At 35.6% G+C, this 23234-nt stretch overlaps 1 protein-coding gene across 11 annotated transcripts in view; it reads left to right on the forward strand.

Annotated features, from left to right (window-relative positions):
- The window catches only part of EFR3A (EFR3 homolog A), a 104932-nt gene that overhangs the window by 23685 nt on the left and 58013 nt on the right, over nucleotides 1-23234 (forward strand). For 7 of the 11 annotated variants that reach the window (XM_033203346.1, XM_033203339.1, XM_033203340.1 and 4 more), the window contains exons 2-4: nucleotides 14148-14224; nucleotides 18352-18479; nucleotides 20090-20240. In XM_033203346.1, the coding sequence (XP_033059237.1) occupies nucleotides 18373-18479; nucleotides 20090-20240 (258 nt within the window). In that variant the 5' untranslated portion in view covers nucleotides 14148-14224; nucleotides 18352-18372. Of the gene's footprint in view, nucleotides 1-14147; nucleotides 14294-18351; nucleotides 18480-20089; nucleotides 20241-23234 lie in introns of all 11 variants that reach the window. The other 4 variants (XM_033203349.1, XM_033203348.1, XM_033203345.1 and 1 more) reach the window with 1 other exon arrangement.

Below are 23234 nucleotides of genomic sequence, written 5' to 3' on the forward strand. Positions count from 1 at the left end.
TTTTGGGTGTAAAAGTGGCACATTTTAAACACAAGAACCACATAAAAAATGATGAAATTGAAGAAATAAAAAAATTTGTATCTTATTATTTTGTGTAGTCAAAGCTTTATTGTGACACAGTGATACAAAATGACCTAGATTATTGTGGCACAGTGATGCAAAATGACCTAGAATGCCATATGTGTGGTACCAGATACTAAAAATGACATTTTAAGATGTAAGTCTACTGACTGCCAAAATTTATTTATAGCTGAAGAAACACACCTGTAAGTTGTTTTTTTAAAAAAAATTTTGGAGGGTTTTTTTTGAGACAGGATCTTGCTCTGTTGCTCAGGTTGGAGTGCAGTGGCGTGATCATAGCTCACTGCATCCTCAATCTCCTGGGCTCAGGTGCGTCCTTCCTTAGCCTCCCAAGTAACTGAGCCTTATGAGTGTGTGCCACCATGTCCAGCTAGTTTTTATGATAATCAGTTTAAACTTTCTATGTATTTTCAGTGTGGGAGTCAAATGTTTTCATTTTTTATTATAGCATTTTGACTGTAACTAATTGCAACTTATAAAATGATTAATAGTTTAGTCTAATATATTAGAGAGGACCTCACATTTCCAAGGTTGCAATTTTCTTTCACAGAGGGGAAAGATGTACATGGTAACTGTGGACTTTCTTATCAGTCATTTCTGGATTCCTTTTCAATGTAACATTTCACCCTCTGAGTCTTTCAGAAATGAATAAACCACAGCTCTGCCCTTGAGGAGCTTATAGACCTCTGAGAAAAACAGATCAATAGGTTATGAACCCAAATGGTAATCGTCGTGGTAGTAGAGAGAGTAGCACCTGCCTAGCTTTATGTAGGTCGTGGTTAGGGACAACTTGAAGAATTGTGCTGGGCTGAGGCTGGGAGGTAAGTTAGCTGAAGACAGGGACAACAGCAGAAGCCTGGCCTATTCTTCATACATGTTACTTTGCCACTGCCTTTTTTTGTAATGTGACAGACAGAACATTGCCTATTTGCTTGGTATCCAAACTATCAAATTATTAAGCAAAAGCACTAAATGCAGAGCTTTTTGTGGCAGTGACTAGAAATCTTCCTCTAGGTTACTGTTCCCCAAACTTGAGAACTCCAACCATTAAAGTGTTGTCACACTCTACGTCAAAAAATTGCTGCATGAAAAGTTAAATATTGTTATTTTTGGTGATTATTTGGTGCTAATATGATTTTAGACACAAGTGAACATGGACAGCAAAATCGGTATAGCATTACATGGTTCTAAGGTGGTAATCCATATACTCATATACAAAATGAAATGGTTTTTAGCAAGACATTTTTTTAGGAACCAGAATGTGTGTGCCAATCAGTTACCAGCTATCAGTTAATTTTTTGGTGTTGAATTTATTCATTTACAATTTACAACTTCTTTTATCTCTTCACTTACTGGAAATTGAATTATCGTTTATTATTTTAGAAAAAAAAAACCAAAAAATTAAAAAGTGAGAGTACAAGAAGATGAGTGAGAAGAGCCCTTCCCTTATGAAACTACCTGGAAACAAGTTAAAGAACAGATACAGGTGTGATGAACTATGAAAGCCTTGTAAATTCCCATCCTTTTAGAACTTCCTGTTCGTCATGATTTTGAAAGCATTGGTAGTAATTCTGCAGCTATAATCTTAAAATTGTCTGCTGACTATGAAAAATAAAATCTGACAACTAGAATTTTTTGAATTTTAGTCTTTCTAGTTTGGGAACTTCTTGAAGACATACATGTTGCATTCCTGGAACTTTGCATGTAGTAAATACCGTATAAACCTAGTTGATTTGTTGATTAGTCATGAAATACTTAAAATGTTCTTGGAATGTCTCTCCTGTAAGAATGCGTCAAATGTGGAACTTTTGTTACTGTGTGTATTAGAAGAATAAGACCACTGCCCAACTCTTGATCCTGTTAGAACAAATCTCTGCTTTTCTCATATGTTCCACATTAAATGCTACATGAAGGGTGGGGTTTCTGCAGACAATTATACAGATTTTTTTCTTCAGATATTTATCTTCAAACTTTCCTTTTGTTGTTATTCTAATCAATTATTTTATCCTTCAACATTTACTAGGAATTGTAAAATGTAATCTTAAATTCTGTTATTTAGGTAGAAGACTTAACCTTTCCAAAAGCTGATTAAAGTGGCAATAAGTTAGTAACTCCTCGTAAGGGAAATTTTATATTACCTAAATAATAATCTTGTTGTAAACTATGTTATCAGTCTCTCTTTTTTCCATGTCAGATGTGGTCTATAGAACAATGATTTTCAATCTGGGTATTCTGAAACTGCCACTGTTGTGATTTATTTTGGTCACAATATTTAGTCCATCTTGAAATTTTAAATTACTTTATTATAAAATCATGTTTTCCTTTTTACTTGCGTTTTAAAATGTTCCTAATTTCTTTTTCTGATGTTTCCTCATTACTGGAGCATTTTTTAAAGTCCATGTATCTTATCTGTATAATTGGTACCTTTGTAAAAAGTACACTATTTGAAACATTATTCTTTGCGTTTTCTAACACTATTCTTTTGTAATTTTCTTTCTGTTTATTCAGAGGTCTTCTCTTTCTGCTTTTATTGTGCTGATCATCCCTTAAATGTTTCCTTTCTTTGGGATTCTCTAAGTCTCTCCTATGTGCCCTTAGTGATCTCAGCTAATCTAGTTGCTTTTGCTATCACTTAAATGCTTTTGTTTTTTAAATTTGTTTCTAGTTTAGATCAATTATTGCTACAGGATATCCCACCTTCAAGTTTACCTCAAATTTAATATGTGCAAAACAGAATTCATTATCTCTTCTTGATATCCTCCTTTTACCCCAGAGTATATCCTCTTGTGTTTCTTGTTGGTCAGTGACACCGCCATCCAACCAGTTGTCCAAACTTTCCCATCACCTCCTCTTTACCTTCTATACTCAGTTGTTTCCAAGTCAACTTCCTGCAAGTTTGCCTAGGCGTTTTTCTCATGTTGCAGAACTTCATGCTTACTTTCAAATTAAAACCACATTGTTCAAACCTCTAAAGAGCCTTAATGTGACTCCTTTTGCCTGGGAATGATAATCCTCTCCTCTTTGCCTAATTTCTACTTTTTCTTCAAGACTTAATTTAGTCATTACTTCTTGCAGAAAGGTTCATTATCCCATTAGCTATCATCTCATAGCAACCTGTGATAGTTGTTGTCACAGAGATAATTCTCTCTGTATGTGATTATCTTTTCCCACCAGATTACAGCTCCTAAAAGGCCAGGATTATGGCCTGTATTTGTATTCCCTACATTTAGTTTAATGCCTAGGGCATGGTAGGCTTCAGTAAATGCTTGTTAAAAGAATACATTAGATTAGGTATTGTTTTTCCCAATTATATGTATTTCTGAGGCACATCTGTTTTTTGGTTTTCAGAGCGTAGCAGTTTCACCTTTGTCCCTCTCTTGAGTTTAGAACCAACTGAAATGTAGAAATATAAAAGTCAGTCTGATACAAGTCAAAATATCAGTTTTACTACTAGTAAAGCTGGGTTGGAGAGTGCATCTTGACCTTTGTCCATTATCAGTCTTTCCGTTACTTTTTCTGCAAATCTCAACTTCCCAGTGGTGTATCTGAGGGACACCCCAAGTTAGCAGAGCAAACGCATTGATCAAGCCTTTTGCAAGGAAGGCACATTGATTCAGACTTCCCTGTAACCCCATAGAGATCACGTAAAGATGCACGCTTCCAGACCCAAGTATGCTTATAAGCAGGAAGAATGAATTGCAGACTGCAGATCTGAAGGAGAAACTTTTAAGAGTTTGTTTATTCATTCATTTAACAAATAGATATTGAGCTCTTACCATGTGCTGGATGGACATTGTGCAGATGGTGCAGATATAGATTTGATGCTTGTGTTTTAGAGCCTACTAGGTTCCTTTTTCCAGACTCATGAGTAAAATAAGTCACTTTTCTTCTCTTATAGCAGAAGTCTTCTCTAGGGAAGACAGGAACAGGTGAATAGAATAGTTTATCCAAAGGTATAAACTGTTCTCTAGTCATTGCAAGTAAAATAAATCCCAAGGACTAATAATTTTAAGAACACAATGGAATGAAATACAGAGAAACATATTAGCACAATCTCAAGAAAAGAGAAAATTTCTAAGGTCTGGTCATGTTTTAGAAAAACGTGGAAAATTTGATCATGATAATTTCACTTTTCCTTTACTGAACTTGAAATACTTGGCTTAGGATTTTAAAGACCATTTAGTCCTGATTTATTTCTGATGTGAGTCTGCCAAGTATTCATTTATTCAAGTTACTTAAGAAATCTACTCCCCAGTGAGGTCTGGTGGCAGCATTTGAAAATAATAGGGAAATTCTAGTGGTCTTAGTCACAAATACCAGCTCCCTGTTGCCAGTGATAGTTCTTTATCACATCAGCATCTCCTGTGAAGTCTTTTCTGAATGTCATAGCATTCGTTATTTTTCTCACTCATTTGGTCTCCTGGTTCTTTATAGTGCTGTTTATGATTCAGTCATTATAATATATAAGATGATCTTATGAGGTGCAATCTATATTATAACGTATCTATTGCATGACTTAGATAAAGACAGTTTCCCGCACACCTGAGGTACACAAGAAAAAAAAGTGATATGCTAAATTCTCTACATCGTTATACAAGGGGAGTGGTTCTCTAGAACAATGGCTGCCGAATGAACGTGAGTGTGCATGAGGGCCATGGTGGGAGGGGAGGCTTATTTTTAGAAAGAGGAATTCTGGTATCGCATCCCAGGGATGGATTCAGAAGGTCCTGGGTGTGGGTCAGGGAGTATTCTCTTTTGAAAGTACTCTAGGAGATTCTACTTCAGAGGGCTCACAGGCCACCCTTAGAGAAGCATTGTACTATGGAAACATAGTTTGCTTTGATTGTATTTATTCCAAGGTAACCTTGTACAATGAAAGAATAAATACGAACAGTAAGAGAAGATTTTTATGAATGTTGATTTCGTTAGGGAGTTAGAAGTGGTGGTAATTGTTTCTTAGAGATGTGTTAAATGTTAACAGTTTGATAGACAAATCGGTATAATTAGGTATATATAATTACACCCAAAGACTGAGGGTAAATCCAATCATTTCCTGTTATTATTATTTTGTTTGCATCTAGCTTTGTTTTTAGTAAAGGAACTATATATTTTGTTTTCTGTAGTATTGATTTCTTACAATCTTGATATATATTAAACTTCTTGATACCGGGAACCAGTTGTATGAATATTTGCAAATTTCACAATGCCTATCTTGGTGCCTTATATGTAGTAGACATTTTATAAAACATTTTCATGACAAATGTTGAGTAAATGAGCTTTCTATAAAAATTATTTGATGCACGGTAAGTATTATGGGTATAGTTATTATATATGAAAAAAAGCCAGGTAACATCTTAGGTTTTTCGTTTGTTTTACTGGTCTTCCATGTTACTCTTTGTCTTTATCTTTATCTGCCCTGACTGGATTATTGCTGCTTTTCTTCATTTTGCAACTGTAGCCGAAAATTTGACTATTTGATACCTTTAGACATGTTCCAATATGCAGGAGAATAAGTAGGATTATCCTGGCTCCTGGTTTGCCCAGGATGGTTAAAGTTTATGCCACTGGTTCTGGCATAATTAATAATAGCACCCCCTAGCCACTCTCAAAATGCCAAATTATATAAATTCCTTTGAAGCTTGAAACCATGTAAATAAGTGATTTGCAAACTGAATTCTTGCCTTCACATATTCTTGCCACAATCCCATTTTTTTGTTGTACTAATGTTATTGGTTCTTTCTGTATTTTGATTTCTAATTGTGAACATTTTGGAGATCCCCTAATTTGAGGTGTCTTTATTTTTTATGAGAATTTTTCTGTTTTGTATGTGGAATTTTTAATTTACCTTAATAGTATTTTTGAATTACAGAAGGTTTTGGTTGTCTCAAAATAATTTGTTCTTTTAAAGTGGTTTAGAAATGAGTGACAGTTCCTGGGTCATTAGCTTATGTTCAAGCATTGATACAACAAAAGCAGTTTTCAAAAAGACAGTTTAACAGTGCTCCTTGGTGTTTCATGAATATTTGTTCAGGTTGTTAAAAGTCCTTTACAGGAAATATTTAGCTTATAAATAGGCTAATAAAAGGGAAGCTGTTCAGTTTCTTTTGTCCTCTTAGTATTAAAGGAAGCTGTTACCAGAAACACAGATCTCAGTTTTTAAGGTAAAATACTCCTGTACATGTTGGCTAGCTTTGTTACTTTGTGTATTTACCAAGATTTTCTCTGAGACATGGAAGTAATTTCCTATAGAAAGCTCCAAAGATATTGATTGATTGGTTGAAATGCACTCTAGAAATGGAAACTGTCTCCATAATGACTTTGCCAACTGTTTTCCCTACAAATATAGGGAAACACTTTATTTTTGCCAACAAGTGCTTTTGTTGGACTGCATTTTAGTAGGACTCTCAGAATATGTTAGTGCTTAGTACTATTGTAAATTCACGCGCAGTTCTATTATGAATTGTGGATAATCTGATTTGCCTTACGCCTTTCCTCTGTTTTCCTTCGTCTTAATTATGATCCCTAACATTTATCTTAGACCACTACATAATTACTACCATCCTCAAAAGCATATTAATTATGCAGGGTAAATTTCAATGTAATAGTACGATGGTTTGCATTAAAGAAGAAAGTCTTTTTTAAAAACAATTACAACAATGAAAATGTTCTTTTTTTAACTCTAAGAGTACTACTGACATTGTAGAAGACATTAGTCAATCTTTTATGTATTAAAAAAGGGAATCACATACTGTTTCAGTTTTTATTTTTGCATCATCTGATTACTTACCTCTGTAGATTGGGACACTGAGGCGTTATAGTCTCCTTGCCAAGACTCTGCCAGCTGAGCACATTGAAGATGGTCTGTGACATGCGGGGTCCAGGGATATGGTCTTGAAAATAGGGATGAACCATGCAGTGTTGTACAGTGGTGGGGTAAAGGTATGAGTACTTTTCTCTCCTGGTTGCAGCTCTGGTTTCTCTTTCATCCATTGGGTTGTTTCCTATTTTGCAAACTAAGCCAGGATCAGATGAAATGAAAAGGGAATTATATTATCTGATTTTAATATTTGTGTTTTTTTTTTTTTAATGATGATTCTAGAAGCTTTTCCAATGAAATCTCTCAGAATAATATTTTCCAGAAGCCAGGATTACTCTGTATTTTATTGCTCTAGTCTTTGCGTAACTCTGCTGAGTAATATTTATTTTTTTCCAGTAAATATGATAAAATACAGTCAAGTTAAATCTAAATGTAAGTCTGTAACTTGACTACTAATAAGTAGGATAATGTCTAAAATTAAAACTTTTTACCTTAAAAATTGTAATAGTGGGAAAAAATCAGATACAGGGTATAAACCAGTTAGTTGCCTCAGGAAAAAAAGGTGCTGTTTTATTTTTTTCTACAGTTTCCCAGAATTGTTTGGAGAAGTGTACAAGAGTTTTGTCTGTGTTATGCCTGTTATAGAGCAAAGTATTGCAATGTAAGGAGAAGACCATCTTTTAAAACAGAATTGGAGCTTTAATTCCATTTATTGCTTTGTTGTCCTCTTTTTCCATAAGGTTTATGTGCCTAGGAATTAAAAACAAGTAGTGAAATTGAGAATGAAAGGAGAGAAGGTTTACGATTATGTGTGGAAAGAATCGTGTAATAAAATACTCCTCTAATGGATTAAAATCCTTTTAAAAGGAACACTTTTCTGAAGATAAGATTATTTTGTTCCTTTTCTTTTGACCCCATATCTAATTAGTCACCAAACTCTTTTCATGTGTTCCCACTTTTCTTTCAAAGCTCTGGGATATGCATTTTGTTTTTCCCATGTGCCATCCTGCCTAGTGTTGCTTGTGTTGTTCCATTTGATTACAGTTGTCCTTCACTGTCTCTAGTTGATTCCTTTTAGTTCAGTCTTCCTCGTTCTTCAGGGGAGTCCTCAGTATCCAGTTCAAGTTCCATGTCCTTGGTAAAACCTCTTTTCACTTTAGCCGGAAGTTGTTTTCTCTCTCCTCTGAACCTCTGTGGTGCTTATGGCCGTGCAGTTTATTTGACATGGGAGAGCCTTTGTCCTAAATGTCCAAATTTTGTTTCAAAACTTAATTTTTAAACCTTTGTCTTTTAAAGTATGTAGTCACCTTTTTAAGTCCTTGTAGTTGTCATTTGTAGCATAGTGTGCTAAAATAACACCTATATAACAGGCTTTATATAGGTGTGTGTGTATATATATAAGTACAGAATTATATATAATACGTGTGTGTGTGTGTATTGCTCTTGTCTTTGGGTAGCTCTGCTGAGTAATATTTAATTTTTTTCCAGTAAGATAATATGCAGTATACATACATATTTAGCTTTACTGCATATGACATATATGTGTATATACACACACATATTATATGTAAATTGTTTTGGTACCTGGAAAGGATATGTGTGAGTGGAACTGTAATATTGCTAAATATTTTTGATTGTATGAAGTAAATGTCTTGTTCTCACATCAACTGAATGAGTAACTTGACTTTTAATTTTAACCTTGCAGGGAATATATGTGAGGCAGACTCTTTTAAAGGGTTTTGGACACCACAGAGCTAGAGTTCTTGAAGTGGTTAATTTTAGAAATCTTCTAATAGAAAGTCTGTCTCTTTTCACCTTGATTACTGGTGGCCTCTGCTAGACCTAAAAATAAAACATGAATTGTTCAAAGTGATTCATTTGACATTGTCCTCTGTTTGTTGGAAAAAATCATATCATTCTGGCACCTATTTAGTGTTTTATGGTGGGCAGTGTACTTTATTGATTTTTATAGCATATAGGAGCAGATGTTAAACTCACTTTATATTTTGTTGTCCTTATTTATTTAGGGAAAAGCATTTTTATAAATGTTTGCTTTATGCCTGACATGCATAACAATGAGTAAGATAATATGGGCTTTGCATTTGAGGGATTCATATTCTGGTGGTGAAGACAGACACATATATGTAAATAAGAGCGGTAGATTGTTACAGGTGCTATGATAGAAATATATAGTGAGGGCATAAAGGACCAAAATCCAGTAATCATAGGCACTGTCATTTAAAAGTGTGAAATCTAGTGAGCCATACATATGTCAGTGAATTTCTATTATGTTACATGTTAGAATTAAATGAGGGAATTGCTACATAGAAGGTATAGATACTATTATTGTATGCTTTTATAGATTATGACACACACTTAATTCAAAGCCATATAGTCAGTTTCCATAATATTAATACAATCTAAGCATTCTTCATCTCCAGTGAACAGTGTTACTAACTTAGCATTTTTGTTTTGGAGGATAGCTTTATCCCAAGTATAGCCAGTGGCATGGTGGCAGTTAGTGATGGAGACATCAATATTTCCAGTTAAATTATCGTTGAATAATATAGTCCCTTGAAAGTGGAAGTTGCTTATTTTTAAAGGGGCCTTTTTTTTTTTTTTTTTTTAAATGATCCAAGTCCCCAGATTTATAGAGTTGCATAGGAAAGCAAATGTTGTCACAAACCAGAAGTACTCACTGGTCAACCAACCACTTACTGTATTGGTTCCCGGTATTCAGAATTCTCCTAGTACCTTTGAGTGCCTACCTGCCTAATCCCCACTATCAGTTTCACCTTGAGGTTCTCTATGCAGCTGCTCAAGTCCTTCTATGAATGCCTCTTTGAGGCAGGATGGATTGGAAATTAGCTCTAATACCTCATTATTGAAGGAGGAGGATGTTTCCTCTTCTAGAGGTCAATTGGCATCACTACTGTTTCAGGACTAAGAGGCATTGCTGAATCTATATGAGAATGATATTAGGGGAACAAAGGAGAAGAATTTTCTTGGGGTGTCAAGTAGAAAAAACAAACTGCTTGCTTCTTTACTATACTGTCACAACACAGAACACTTCTGTGATCAAATGTGTGGGAAATTTTCCCCAAGCACTGAGCCAGCAGTTCCCCAACTGAGTGTCCTCTAACGTAATTCAGTTCTTAGTAGTATTTACCTGGAGGTAGTGTCACAGCCCACAGGTTGAGGGCTCTGTCCCACAGGATTGCCTCCCCCCTGCCCCCCTCCCCCCCAGCACACACAGACACACACACACCACACACACACACACACACACACTGTCTCTCTGTCTCTTTGTCTCTCTCTGTCTCTCTCAAGATGCCAATTGGAAGCCCCAGGTTGTTTTTCCTGTACTTCTGCCAGCTATAAATCAGGATTCCCACACTCCCTCCTTGGGCTCAGCTAATTTGCTAGAGTGGCTCACAGAACTTAGGGAAATACTTTACTTACATTTGCCAGTTTATTATAAAGGGGATTAGGAAGGAGACAGATGAACAGCCAGATGGAAAAGATACACAGGTCCAAGTATCGGAGAAGGGGTGAGGAGCTTCCAAATATATTCTCTCCAGGTAAGTCACCCTCCAGGAACTTCCATGTGTCCAGCCACCTGGAAGCCCATCCACACCCAGTCCTTTTGGGTTTTTTATAGAGGCTTCACTATAAAGGCGCTATTGATTTAAATCATTGGCCACCGGTAACCAACTTAACTGTCAGCCCCTCCCACATCCTTATTGGTTAGGGGTTGTGGCTGAAAGTCCCCACCCTCTGGTTATGCCTTGGTCTTTACTGTGACTAACCCACACCGGAAGCTATCCTTGAGCCCCCAGCCATCAGTCAACTCATTAGTATGCACAATGACACTTAGCACTTTGGAGAACCTAAGGCTATCAGAAGCTGTTTGTTAGGAAATGGGAAGACTAAATATATATTTCACAATATCACAGATGTCTTTAAAGAAATGTTACTTCAGGAGTATGTAAAATTTGCTCATAAAAAAAGAGCATATTAAGTGTGTTTAGGTGGCTTCTACACTCCAGGCGTTTTTTATGTATCATTAATTTAATACCCTTAACTGCGAGAAGTAGGTAGTAGGATTTTTGTGTTCACTGACTAAGGCTCAGAGAGCTGTATTGAATAGATTACTCCTGAGCCTATGTGTACACTACTGTAATATTCAGCCTGGCACTTTTTTGGTTATAATTTATCCACTGTGTCTGAATTCTGTTTTCCCAAAGTTATCCCACTCGAGCCTTCCTATTTCATATTTTTCTAATGTGTCATAATCAGAGTTCTGAATGCTACATGCTGTAGGGGGAGAATAGTGGATAACTTTCTCCTTTATGTGCTGGAATTAATTTATTTTTACTGATAATAGTATTTATTGAATATTTCCTAGGTGACAAACACTGCAAAGGCACTAGACATACAATTGGGGAAAAGAACTGCAATATAGAATTAAATTTAAAGGAATAATTTACATTGCTTAGATGTGCCAGTTGTTGGAGACTTTCTGTGATATGCTCATCTTCCTCTTTTTTTTTTTTTCTTTTGGGAAAGAGGAATTTGGGATGAGGTCACAAATATATTAGTTTTAGGACCTAAGTGAGTTTGTTGGAAGGGATCAGAAGCTAGGATGAGGAGGAAGTGAAAGAATGCCTTAAGGAAAGGGGGTATATGTAGGCTTGCTTTCTTATTTAACCTGTATGAAAAACCTACTTTTATTAAGCCAGCAATATAAGTACTTTAATAGTATCTTATTTAAGCTAGTTGGCTTTGCTAGCAGAACTTGATAGGGATATTACCAAGTTCTTGATAGCTTTATATTTGATGTCAATGACAAGTTAGATAAGTTCCAGTACTTTTGTGTCCTCTGCTAATTAATTAGAAGTAAAGTGAACTAGGCACTTCCTCAACAGCAGGTAAGAGGATCTACAGTCAGAAAGATCGACCAGAAAATAGTCTGATACAACATGAAGGACTATGTCCAGGTACCTGCAGCTGAACTCGAAAAGCCCTATGAATTTACTTCAACAAGGGAGTCAACTACATTTCTATACTTGAGTAGGTCCAATGATTTTATTTTACTTGTGATATTTGTAAGTAGAGTATTCTTATTTATTTAAAAGTCTATATAGTAATTTCTTTTGTGATTATTATTGCCAATTATTTAAACCTTATATTGTCTTTGATATAATTTTATAAAAACCTGAAATTGTAAATTAAAAATTTCAACCTATATGCCTTCTTTATAGTGGGTAGTTTTTTGTTTTTGGTAAGTGGTCAAAAAGGTGTTTTTGTTTTGTGTTGGCCTTCCCGAGAAACTCACGGTGGTCATTTATTTCCCTATATGACAATGCATCCCTCATCTGTTAGGCACACACATTTCTGCAATTATTTTCATTGGTCATGATTTATAGAAAGCTAAAATATTTAAAATAATTTAGAAATTTGCTGGTACTTGAGTTTAGTGTGGCAGTTACTCTTTGAAGTCATCAGATCTGGGTTGGAATTGCAGTTCCTCAGATCCTCCCCAGCTGGGTGTTACTGGACAAAATTGGCCTCTCTAAGCTGGTCTCCTCATTTATTCAATGGAGATGATCATGACCCTCAGAGAGCTGCTAAAGGAGAGTGAATAGTGTTGTAACGTCCTTAGTACAGTGCTGCACATGTCATCTTCAGAAAGTGGTAATTGTCCCTCCTGCTGCTGATATAGTTACAGTTGTAAACCATATGTAAAATTTGTGATTTTTAAATTATGGGTTTACAACAAAGGTTTTTATGCTATTGGAAATCCTATCTTAAGGGCCCTTGATCATCATCTGCTTGCCCTGATTGTAGTACTCTTCTTACTGCATTACTAATAATAGTTACCATTTTATTGAGTGTTTGCTTAATAAGAGCTTTATATACAATTTTATTTAATTCTCATTATTATGAAGAAGACATTATTACATCTGTTTTTACTGATGGGGAAACTTGAGTGTAGTAAGACAACCCACCCAGCCCAGCTGGACAGAGGGAGACTCATTCGCTTCAGATCTGTCTGTTCCAAAGCCCATGTTCTTTAACCCGTGGCTGTCCACTGGACACTTCACCATTTGCTTATCTGTCTCTCCTGGTAAACCTAAGCTTCCCAGAAGTGGGAACTGGACATTGTTTGCGTTCCAAGATTACATTTATATTTCAAGCTCTTTTAAACTAAAAGCAGTTTATAGTGTATAACATCAGAAATGTTAATGTAAGTGAAATGTAATAGCTTATTAAGAATCTTTCTTATTGAAAATAACAGCATTTCCCATTCTGACAGAAAACTTTAAGCTTTAGGACTTGTTTTTTAGACGTATGGCCAGTCTCTGCCATGCTAACAATTTGAATTTACTATATTTGGCTTTGCATTAGTGTTCACTAAGTACTCACTTAATCTTCTTTTCAGGTTATAAGCTTCTTTCATCATTGCAATACAGGACCTGGCTCAGTGCTTGTGTGCTTAATACATATTTGATTTTAATTTATTTCAGTGTCAGTATTAATGTTGATCTGAAGTATTTTTAGATTATTTCAGTTGTTTGGAATTCATCAGCGAGCAAAACAATGATCCCTGCCTTCATCTGAGTTTATGTCCTGGTGAGGGTGCACAGATGAGGACCAGTAACCACAATAGAAAGTTTATTTAATGTGTTAGGTGATAAGTGCTATGGGAGAAAAAGGTAGAGCAGGGTAAGGGTGGTCAGAGAGGCTTCGATGAAGAATTGAAGAAGGTGACAGAGTTATTACAGCTGTTAGTAGATACTTGGGCATGCCCCAGGCAGAGGGAACAGTGAGAGCTAAGATCCAAAGGAGAGGGCTAGCTAGTTAGAATTAGCAGGGAGACCACTGTGGCTGGCGTAGAGTGGATTGCGACAGGTGGGTGGGGGTATGACGTAGTTGTGGGGAGATGACATCAGAAAGGAGGTAAAGGGGGCATGGACGTTGTTTTCACTTTGTCAGATGAATTTGGCAGGATGTGTATGCATGTTAAACAAAAATTCTTAGAAGCTGCGTGTCTTTGGAGTAAGGATAAGAAATTTAACTTACTCATTTCTTAATTCCTGATTACATTTGTATATCTTTATTTGTGGCAGTTTGAATTTTGTATTTTATATAGCCCGTTAATATTCAGAAACTTGAATTTCCAGGTCAGTTTACAATATTAATAATCTCTCTATTTCTTGATTTTTTTTTTTTTTTTTTAAAACAGGAGTATGCTGTTGCTGTTCCGCTTTGCGTCCTCGCTACAAACGCCTGGTGGACAACATATTCCCTGAAGATCCAAAAGTAATTTGATCTACATCTACTGATCCTTCTCTTTGCTGACCCATTCTGCCCCCCGCTGACCTCCCTAAGGTTTCCCCAATTTCGTTTCTCTACTTTTACCCCTACATCTCATCATTTGTACTACTTTTTTTGTACTTTTCCTTTTTTAACTCTTAAATGACCCATGCTTGCTTGTCTAGTTTTCAGATCCTTTTAGTAGATTAGGCAGAAATCTGGAAAAATGGGTAATTGATGTTCTTTTATAGTTTATGTAGTGTCTAATTTAAGTAACACTGTCTCATTAATTTATGTTCATTAATTTATGAACCAGTACCAGATTAAACTAAGTGCTCATGATACCACTATGAACAGAGAGAAGTTTTTCTACTCTCATTATGCACATATATAAGTAAATTGGTAATTACAATTTGTTGTGAAAAAATATTGTACTAGACTAATGAAGTATGGGCTGCTACTGGAGTAGATAGGAGTGATACCCAATTTGGGTTGAGAAGAAAGCCTGGAGGAGATAAAAATCTAAGCTAAGATCCAAAGAATAAATAGGGATTGTCCTCACAGTTTTTAGAAGAGAACTGAGAGGTAAAGAAAGATGGTTTCAGGCAGAGTTTTTCTTTTTGCTTAAATACTATTTAATTTTTTAATAACAGTTATTTTATTAGTGAAGATTACTGGTTTCAAGGCAACTGGTTGGGGTGATTTTGTTTCACATTGCCTCAACCTTTCTAAGACTGCTGTAGTCTCATATCAAATGAATATGAACAAAAAAAAAGTTACATGGCTTTTGACTTTCAAAATTTGCTTTATTTTAAAATGTAACAACCTGTATAAAGCTTTTGGTTATCTTAACATTAACTTAATGTTGATATATCTTATTTTTAACCAAATCTGTTTAAACTTTCAGTTATGTAGAGGAGGTTAATCAATTAAATATTATTAGCTGCCAAATATCCTGGATAATTTGTGACATATTAAAAATCCTAAGATACAGTACCTGCCTTTAAGGACCTTTCCATCCAGTAACTGACATAAAGCAGAAACATACTAAATATGAAATTACAATGCATAAATCGTCAGTAAAGTAAATCAGGTGGAAAGTTTTTGCCTCTAAAGCAAGGAGGTATCACTGTGGGTTGGGAACCTCCAGGAAGCATTCACAGAGGAAATGAGATTTACTAAGCTTTGAAGGATGTATACCATCTGGAGAGGTAGACAAGATTAGTCTCTTTATTGCAAGTGAGGGGAAAGAGAAAAGACATGGGAAAGCAAGACATATATTTGAAGCCTAGAGCAAGTTATCCATCAGACTTCAAGCAAAGGTTGACATAACCTGATTTTAGAGTGTAAGGGTGGTAATCATGTTGACCATGATTTCTCATTTGAAATTTCAAATGTTATCAGTTAGTACGCTGAATATCCAAATAATTATTCTCCTGAGAAGTCTGGGATATATGGTTACTGAAGGTAAGGTGGAGGCCAGATTTTAGAGGATTGTGAATGACAAGCAAGGCCTCTCTTTAGTCAGTTTATCTCGTAGGCAGTGAGGGAGCTTTGTACACTTGATCATTGAAATGACCACAGGTAAATTAGAGAAAGAATCCTTGTTTTTGGCAAGGATTTATATAAAATTTATTTAAATAGCAGTCTTTAAAATTAGATTTTAAAAAAGGAAAAGATCTGCATGAACCTTGAATACATATGGCAAACATTACTCAATTTGCCATATTTCTTATTTTTAATTTATTAAAACAAATCTTGTGTTACATCCATAATGGGTCAGACAGTAGGTACCCAAAAGCAGAAGCAAACATGTCATAGGCCCTGCCTTGAAAGAAAAATCCAGTAAGGGGGACAGATAAACAATTTCTTAAAATTAGTAGCCAGATGATCTTGGGCAAGTCCCTTGGTTTCTCATCATGTAATGGAAGTAATAAATAGTACCGGTCTCATAATGTTCTCATGAAGACTAAATGAGTTAATGCAGCTCTTTGCTCACTGTTGCTTTCCTAATGTCTGTCATAGTGCCTGACACATTGTTGGCACTCAATGTTTGTTTAATGAATGAAAAGATGATCTGATAAAATATAATAGTGGAGATAAGTACTGTGAGCTAAAGGAACATACAGTTGGAACATCTCACCCAAACTTGAAGCGGGGGTTGTTGGGAGGGTGCAGCACATTTCTGGAGGAAGCTAAGACCTAAAGGATGAGTAGGAATTATCCATGTGAACTGGAGAAGGGTTCCTGGGCAAAGAGATGAGTTGAGTGAAAGAAGTCTTGCACAAAAGATATGATTTGTAAACTGTGTGATTCTATTTATGTCAGATGCATGCTGATTCATAGTGATGAAAAGCAGAGCAATGGTTGCCTGAAGAGGGAGAAGTGGCCTGCAAAGGACATAGGGAATCTTTTGTAAATGATGAAAATGTTCTGTACATATTGAACATCCCTAATCCAAAAATCTGAAATCTGAAATGCTCCGAAATCCAAAACTTTTTGAGCACTGACATGATACTCAAAGGAAATGCCCACTGGAGCATTTTGGATTTTGAATTTTTGAATTAGGGTTATCTAAGTGGTTAAGTATCTGCAAATATTTCAAAATCTGAAAAAATAGCCAAAGTTGAAAGCACTACTGATCCCAAGCATTTTGGATGAGGTATCCCCAACCCGTATCTTATTTTTAGCAGTGTCTTCACAGTTGTATACAACTGTCACATTTGTCAATGCAGTTATTTATATATGGATTATCCCTCAATAAAATTAGTAAGGGATTAAAAATATAGGAGAGACACAATTGTATTTAAATGATGATGTGGAGGAACTGATACAGAGGGAGAGGTCGAAGAACTAGGAATAAGTGAGGCCAACTGATAGAGCCAGATCATGGAACTGTGTGTGGAAGACAGCTAGAGCAGAGGCAAACCAATTCCTCCTAGACAGGAAAACTAGATTCCTTCACTTTGCCTAGGGCAGGGTTTCTCAACTTAGGCTTCAGTTGACATTTTGGTCTAGATACTTACTTACTTTTCGGGGCTATTTTGTGCATTGAGAGGTATTTAGAAACATCCCTGGCCTCTACCTATTAGGTCCCAGTACCCACCTTCACCTATCTATGACAACCCGTAATGCCTTTAGACATTGCCCTAGAGGGGCTCAGTTACCCCTGGTTAAGATCTGCTGGCCTAGCAGGCATTGAGAAAGCAGGGATGTTTTGCCAGTAAATACTAATCTGATGGCTTCCACCTTCTCCGAGAAAGAGAAGAGCTCATTTGCCGTCTGAGAGAGGAGAGAGGCACAAAGTAGCAAGTTTGAGGAAAACGGAGTAGGTGCAGAATATGAGGGGTGACTCAACTAGGAAAACAGCAAAATAGCCAAAGAACATTGAGGGACCAGTTGAAGGTGAAAACACACATCTACACAATTTTTGTTGTAGATTCTAACATAGTTTTCCCTTTTTCTCTTCTCACCTATTCCAATATTCCTAAGCAACACTTACTTGGGTTATATATGGCCAAGAAACTTATGTGGTAATTGGGGAGAATGTATGCACCTGTTGCACATCATCTTTTAAAAGGCAGCGACAAATGACCATTTTAGAATCCCATATCAGGGACCTGTTGTTGCTTTTTAAATATGTTGAATAAGTATAGATTCTACAGCTCTGAATACCTTCTCGTTTATTAATTACAACAAAAACTTATAATGATATCACTGACTTCTGAATCATTAAAAAAGCCATATGTTGACTATCGTGTAAGTAAATGAGTAAAACAAGCTAAATAACATTTCACATTTTTAAACTGAAACAAATTTTGTTTGAAATCTTTTTACATCTATATCCCATTGCCTAGATACTACAGATAATTGAGCTATGTCTCTATAAAGGAAGATGTTAAGAGTCTAATTTACTGTTTGTGTTTTACATAAATGGGGCATTTAAAAAGTGTTTTGAAAGTTCTATGTATCCATCATGGTGAATATTAGCGCTAAGGAGGTTATGTACAGAAGGGTTATTCATAAATACCATTTAATCCCCAATCCAAAAAGGGAAAATGTAAAGCAGGCAACACTTAAAAATAGAATAAGCATGAAAATATAATCTATCTTGTTATTCTTATTATTTTTAGGATGGCCTTGTGAAAGCTGATATGGAGAAACTGACATTTTATGCAGTATCTGCTCCAGAGAAACTGGATCGAATTGGTTCTTACCTGGCAGAAAGGTTAAGCAGGGATGTTGTCAGACATCGTTCTGGGTAAGGAAACTAAAGGCTGCTAAAATAGTATCTTTGGAAAATTCTTTCTAGACTTTTAAATCATTCTATAGATTATTTTGCAGTTTAGTGCAACAAAGATAATATATAGAGGATAAAACATTGTAATATTATACAAAGAAATGTATAGTACTCTGATAGATGCTGTGGCTTTTAGTACTTTCCTGGTGGTCAGGTTTTGTGAGTAGACTATGTTAGTTTCCTGAGTTACCTTTAGCTTGTGACTATTGATTTTTGAGACTTTTCCAATGGGAAATAGTAGAAATTGACTCACTTAGTCTATCAGTGCAATACTGTAATTTAAAAATCAATCTCTAAATTGAAAACAAACAGAAAGATCCTGTTAACCAGATGATTTTTTTTTCCCACACAGCTTCAGTTTTACCTCTCAGAGGAGTAATAAGAAAGAACTGTGTTAGGCTTAGGTATCAAGGCCCAGGAAATTCAAGCATGCTGATTTGGAACTGTGCTAGCTGTACTCCTACTGATAAATAGAAGTCCACCATCCTACTATAGTCTCTGTGGTCGCACAAGAATAACTTTGCAATTTGGATTATAAATACTTTCTCATTCTGTCATTTTATGGTCCAAGTTTATTGGAGTATTCTATTCTCCAAGTGATATATTAGCTTTCTGTACCTTTGCGTTGTTACCACTTAGAACATTTTAGTAAATCATGGCACACATAGCTTTATGGTTGATTGTTGAAGGAAAAGGGTCTAAAGACTGAATTTTAATTGTTTTTTAGATTTACCCTTTAAAAATTGATACATGATATTTTACATATTTATGGAGTACATGTGAGTATTTGTCACATGTACAGAATGTGTAAAGATCAAGTCAGGGTATTTGGGCTATCCGTCACCTCAATTTATCATTTCTGTGTGTTGGGAGTATTTCAAGTCCTTTTCTAGCTACTCTGAGATATACAGTACATTGTTGCTAACTTTAGTCACCCTACTGTGCTATTGAATATTAGAACTACTTCTTTTATCTGATTTTGTAAGTTTGTATTCATTAATCAAACTCTCTTCATCCCTGCACACCCTGCCCCCCCAGCCCCACTTACATGCCCTTCCTAGCCTCTGGTGTCTGTCTGAATTTTAAGTACAAGATGTAAAATCTGATGAATTGTAAAGTAATATTTATGAGGTTTTTAAAATAATGTTCTGTTGCTGATTGTGTTTTATCTACTCACATTTAGACATATAAGTAGATTATATTGGAAACTGTCACATTACTATAATAATTATTTTGGGTCAGATACAAGTAAATATGGTTGAAAGTCTGGAAAATAGAAAATGTCCATATTTACAAAGAAAAATATACACAAAGTTAATGTTAAAGAAGCTCAGATAGTTAAGGAGAAAATGGAGGAATACAGTGTATATTTTCTGTATACTTTGATAAAAGGATTATTTTATAACCAAGATATTAGTGCTGAGAATTAAGATTTTACTTAGGAGTTACTAAATTTGGATTTCTTTCTTCAGTGTATTTCAATAGAATTATTTCAGTTCTTCCAATGGAAAGCACTTAGGAGAATTAAGAGAGGTAGAAATGCTTTGACATTATTTTTCTCCTACACGTAGGTATGTTTTGATTGCCATGGAGGCACTGGACCAACTTCTCATGGCTTGCCATTCTCAAAGCATTAAGCCATTTGTAGAAAGCTTTCTTCATATGGTGGCAAAGCTGCTGGAATCAGGGGAACCAAAGCTTCAAGTTCTTGGAACAAATTCTGTGAGTAAAACTATTCTGTTGCTAAATTTATGCTTAATTAGCATATCTAGAATTAATTGCTTCTTAGAATGACTTTACCTGGTGAAGACGAATTCCCTGAATAGGGCATTTGAACAGTCAAAACAAATTAAGATAATTAGAATACTTTGCCGCTCACTTTTTCTACTGTTTCTTGTAAAATCTGTGGTATTAACTGATAGAATATCTGCCTGTAAATGAATACATACCTGTCATTTTTATTTTCTCTTGGTCTTTTATTGCAACACTCACTTTGTGTTGTGCATTCCTTTTGAGTTTCATGCCTTTTCATTAATTAAGGTTGTTTACATTTTTATGGCTAGTATGAATAATGCTGCTATGAAGATTTGTGTACAGGTTTTTGTGTGGATGTATGTTTTTCATTCTCTTGGGTATATACTTAGTAGTGTAATTGCTGAGTCATGTGGTAACTGTGTTTAACTTTTTTCCAAAGTGGTTGCATTATTTTACATTCCCACCACCAACATGTGAGTGTTGTTTCTCTACATCCTCATCAGTGCTTGTTATTGTCTATCTTTTTTTATTTTAACCATCCTAGAGGGTCTGAAGTGGTATCTCATTGTGGTTTTGATTTCATTTCCCTAATGACTAATGGTAAAACTTTGCATGTGCTCATTGACTCTTGGGTATATTTTCTTTGGAGAAATGTCTATTCAAATCCTTTCCCTCAAAGGATATGAACAGACATTTCTCAAAAGAAGACATCCATACAGCCAACAGACACATGAAAAAATGCTCGTCATCACTCGCCATCAGAGAAATGCAAATCAAAACCACAATGAGATACCATCTGACACCAGTTAGAATGGCAATCATTAAGAACTCAGGAAACAACAGGTGCTGGAGAGGATGTGGAGAAATAGGAACACTTTTACACTGTTGGTGGGATTGTAAACTAGTTCAACCATTATGGAAAACAGTATGGCGATTCCTCAAGGATCTAGAACTAGATGTACCATATGACCCAGCCATCCCACTACTGGGTATATACCCAAAGGATTATAAATTACTCTACTACAAAGACACATGCACACGTATGTTTATTGCGGCACTATTCACAATAGCAAAGACTTGGAATCAACCCAAATGTCCATCTGTGACAGACTGGATTAAGAAAATGTGGCACATATACACCATGGAATACTATGCAGCCATCAAAAAGGATGAGTTTGCGTCCTTTGTAGGGACATGGATGCAGCTGGAAACCATCATTCTTAGCAAACTATCACAAGAGAAAACCAAACACCGCATGTTCTCACTCATAGGTGGGAACTGAACAATGAGATCACTTGGACTCGGGAAGGGGAACATCACACACTGGGGCCTATCAGGGGGAGGGGGGAGGAGGGAGGGATTGCATTGGGGAGTTATACATGATATAAACGTTATGCACATGTACCCTAGAACTTAAAGTATAATAAAAAAAAATAAAAAAATAAAAATAAAACAGAGAATATATATTTTTAAATGATAGAAATGTACAATATTTTAAATAAAGCTTAAAGTTCTCAAAAAAAAAAAAAAAAACAAATCCTTTCCCTCCTTTTTTCAATTGTCTTTTTATTGTTGAGTTGTAAAAGTTCTTTATATATTCTTGGTAAGAGTTATTTATCAGATACATAATTTGCAGATATCTTCTCCAATTCTATGGTTTTGTCTTTTCACTTTCTTCATGGTATGCTTTGAGTCACTAAAGTTTTGATTTTGATGAAGTTCAATTGCTTTTTTTTTTCCTTTTGTTGTTGGTGTGTGTGGGTGTGTATGTGTGTTGAGGGGGTGGTGGACAGGTATGCTTTCAGTTTCATATCTAAGAAACTATTGCCTAATCGAAGATCACAAAGGTTTACTCCCATAGTTTCTTCTAAAGAGTTTCACAGTTTAGGTTTGTATTTAATAATCCGTTTTGAGTTAGCTTTTTTATGTGGTGTGAATTCAGCATTCAGCTTTATCCACATTTTGCATGTGGATATTTAACTATGCCATTACTATCCGTTGAAAAGGCTCTTCTTTTCCTTTAAATGGTCTTGAATGGTCTTTGAATGGTCTTAAAAATAAATTTACCATAGAAGTTAAGGTTTTGTGTGTTTATTCTTTTTTAGACTGCTTCTGAACTGTTTCTGCTCGCCACATTCATTTTCTTCTCTCTTGAACCATTGTCCCTTAAAATAAGTTTGGGGAAAGCATACCTACTTTAAAAAGAAAATACAGTGGTAATATTTATTCTCTTGTCTTTAGTTTCATTGTATCACCTTCAGTCTTTCAGTTCCAACTTCTTCTCTGAGAAGCTTTAAGGCGTTCAACCTACATGAATACTGTATGTTTCCATTCAGAGTTTTAATAAAAAAATAACAGAATCATATATTACCTGCTATTGTTTATGGATAACTATTTTCTGGTATAGGACAGGAAAAGGAAGTATACAAGATGCTGACAGTACGGATTCCAGAGTCTGACCACCCCAGTTTGAACTACGCCTGTACCGCTTTCTAACTGTATACCTTGAGCAAGTTACTGATTCTCTCCTTACCTTGGTTTTTCATCTGTGAAATGAGGATAATGAGAATACCAGTCTCACAGGATTGTTGTGTGACATGAGTTGATATATATGAAGCTCTTGGAAGAGTGCATGGCACTGTTATTACTGGTAGCAAGAGCATTAAATAAGCCCTCATTGAAAACTCTTAATATGATTTTTTTCACTTACTTCAGCAGGAATATATTGGGTATTTCCAAATGCATTTAGATGATGTGACAAGCTTAGTTTCAGGCAAGGTAGCTACTTAGGCTTCTCCGGTTTTGTTTACATTAAGTGAGGAACATTTTGGGGAAGTGGCTTACTAGCTAGGGGGAGAATTTTAGTATACATTTCCAGGAATGTCTTTCCTTTCACCCAGCAATGCCGTTAGATTGTTTTAATGAGTCGTTTGGGCAAAAGGCCAAATTTCCCAGTTACCT

This window comes from Trachypithecus francoisi, unplaced genomic scaffold, assembly GCF_009764315.1.
Source record: "Trachypithecus francoisi isolate TF-2019V2 unplaced genomic scaffold, Tfra_2.0 Lachesis_group7, whole genome shotgun sequence".
Lineage (NCBI taxonomy): Eukaryota > Metazoa > Chordata > Mammalia > Primates > Cercopithecidae > Trachypithecus > Trachypithecus francoisi.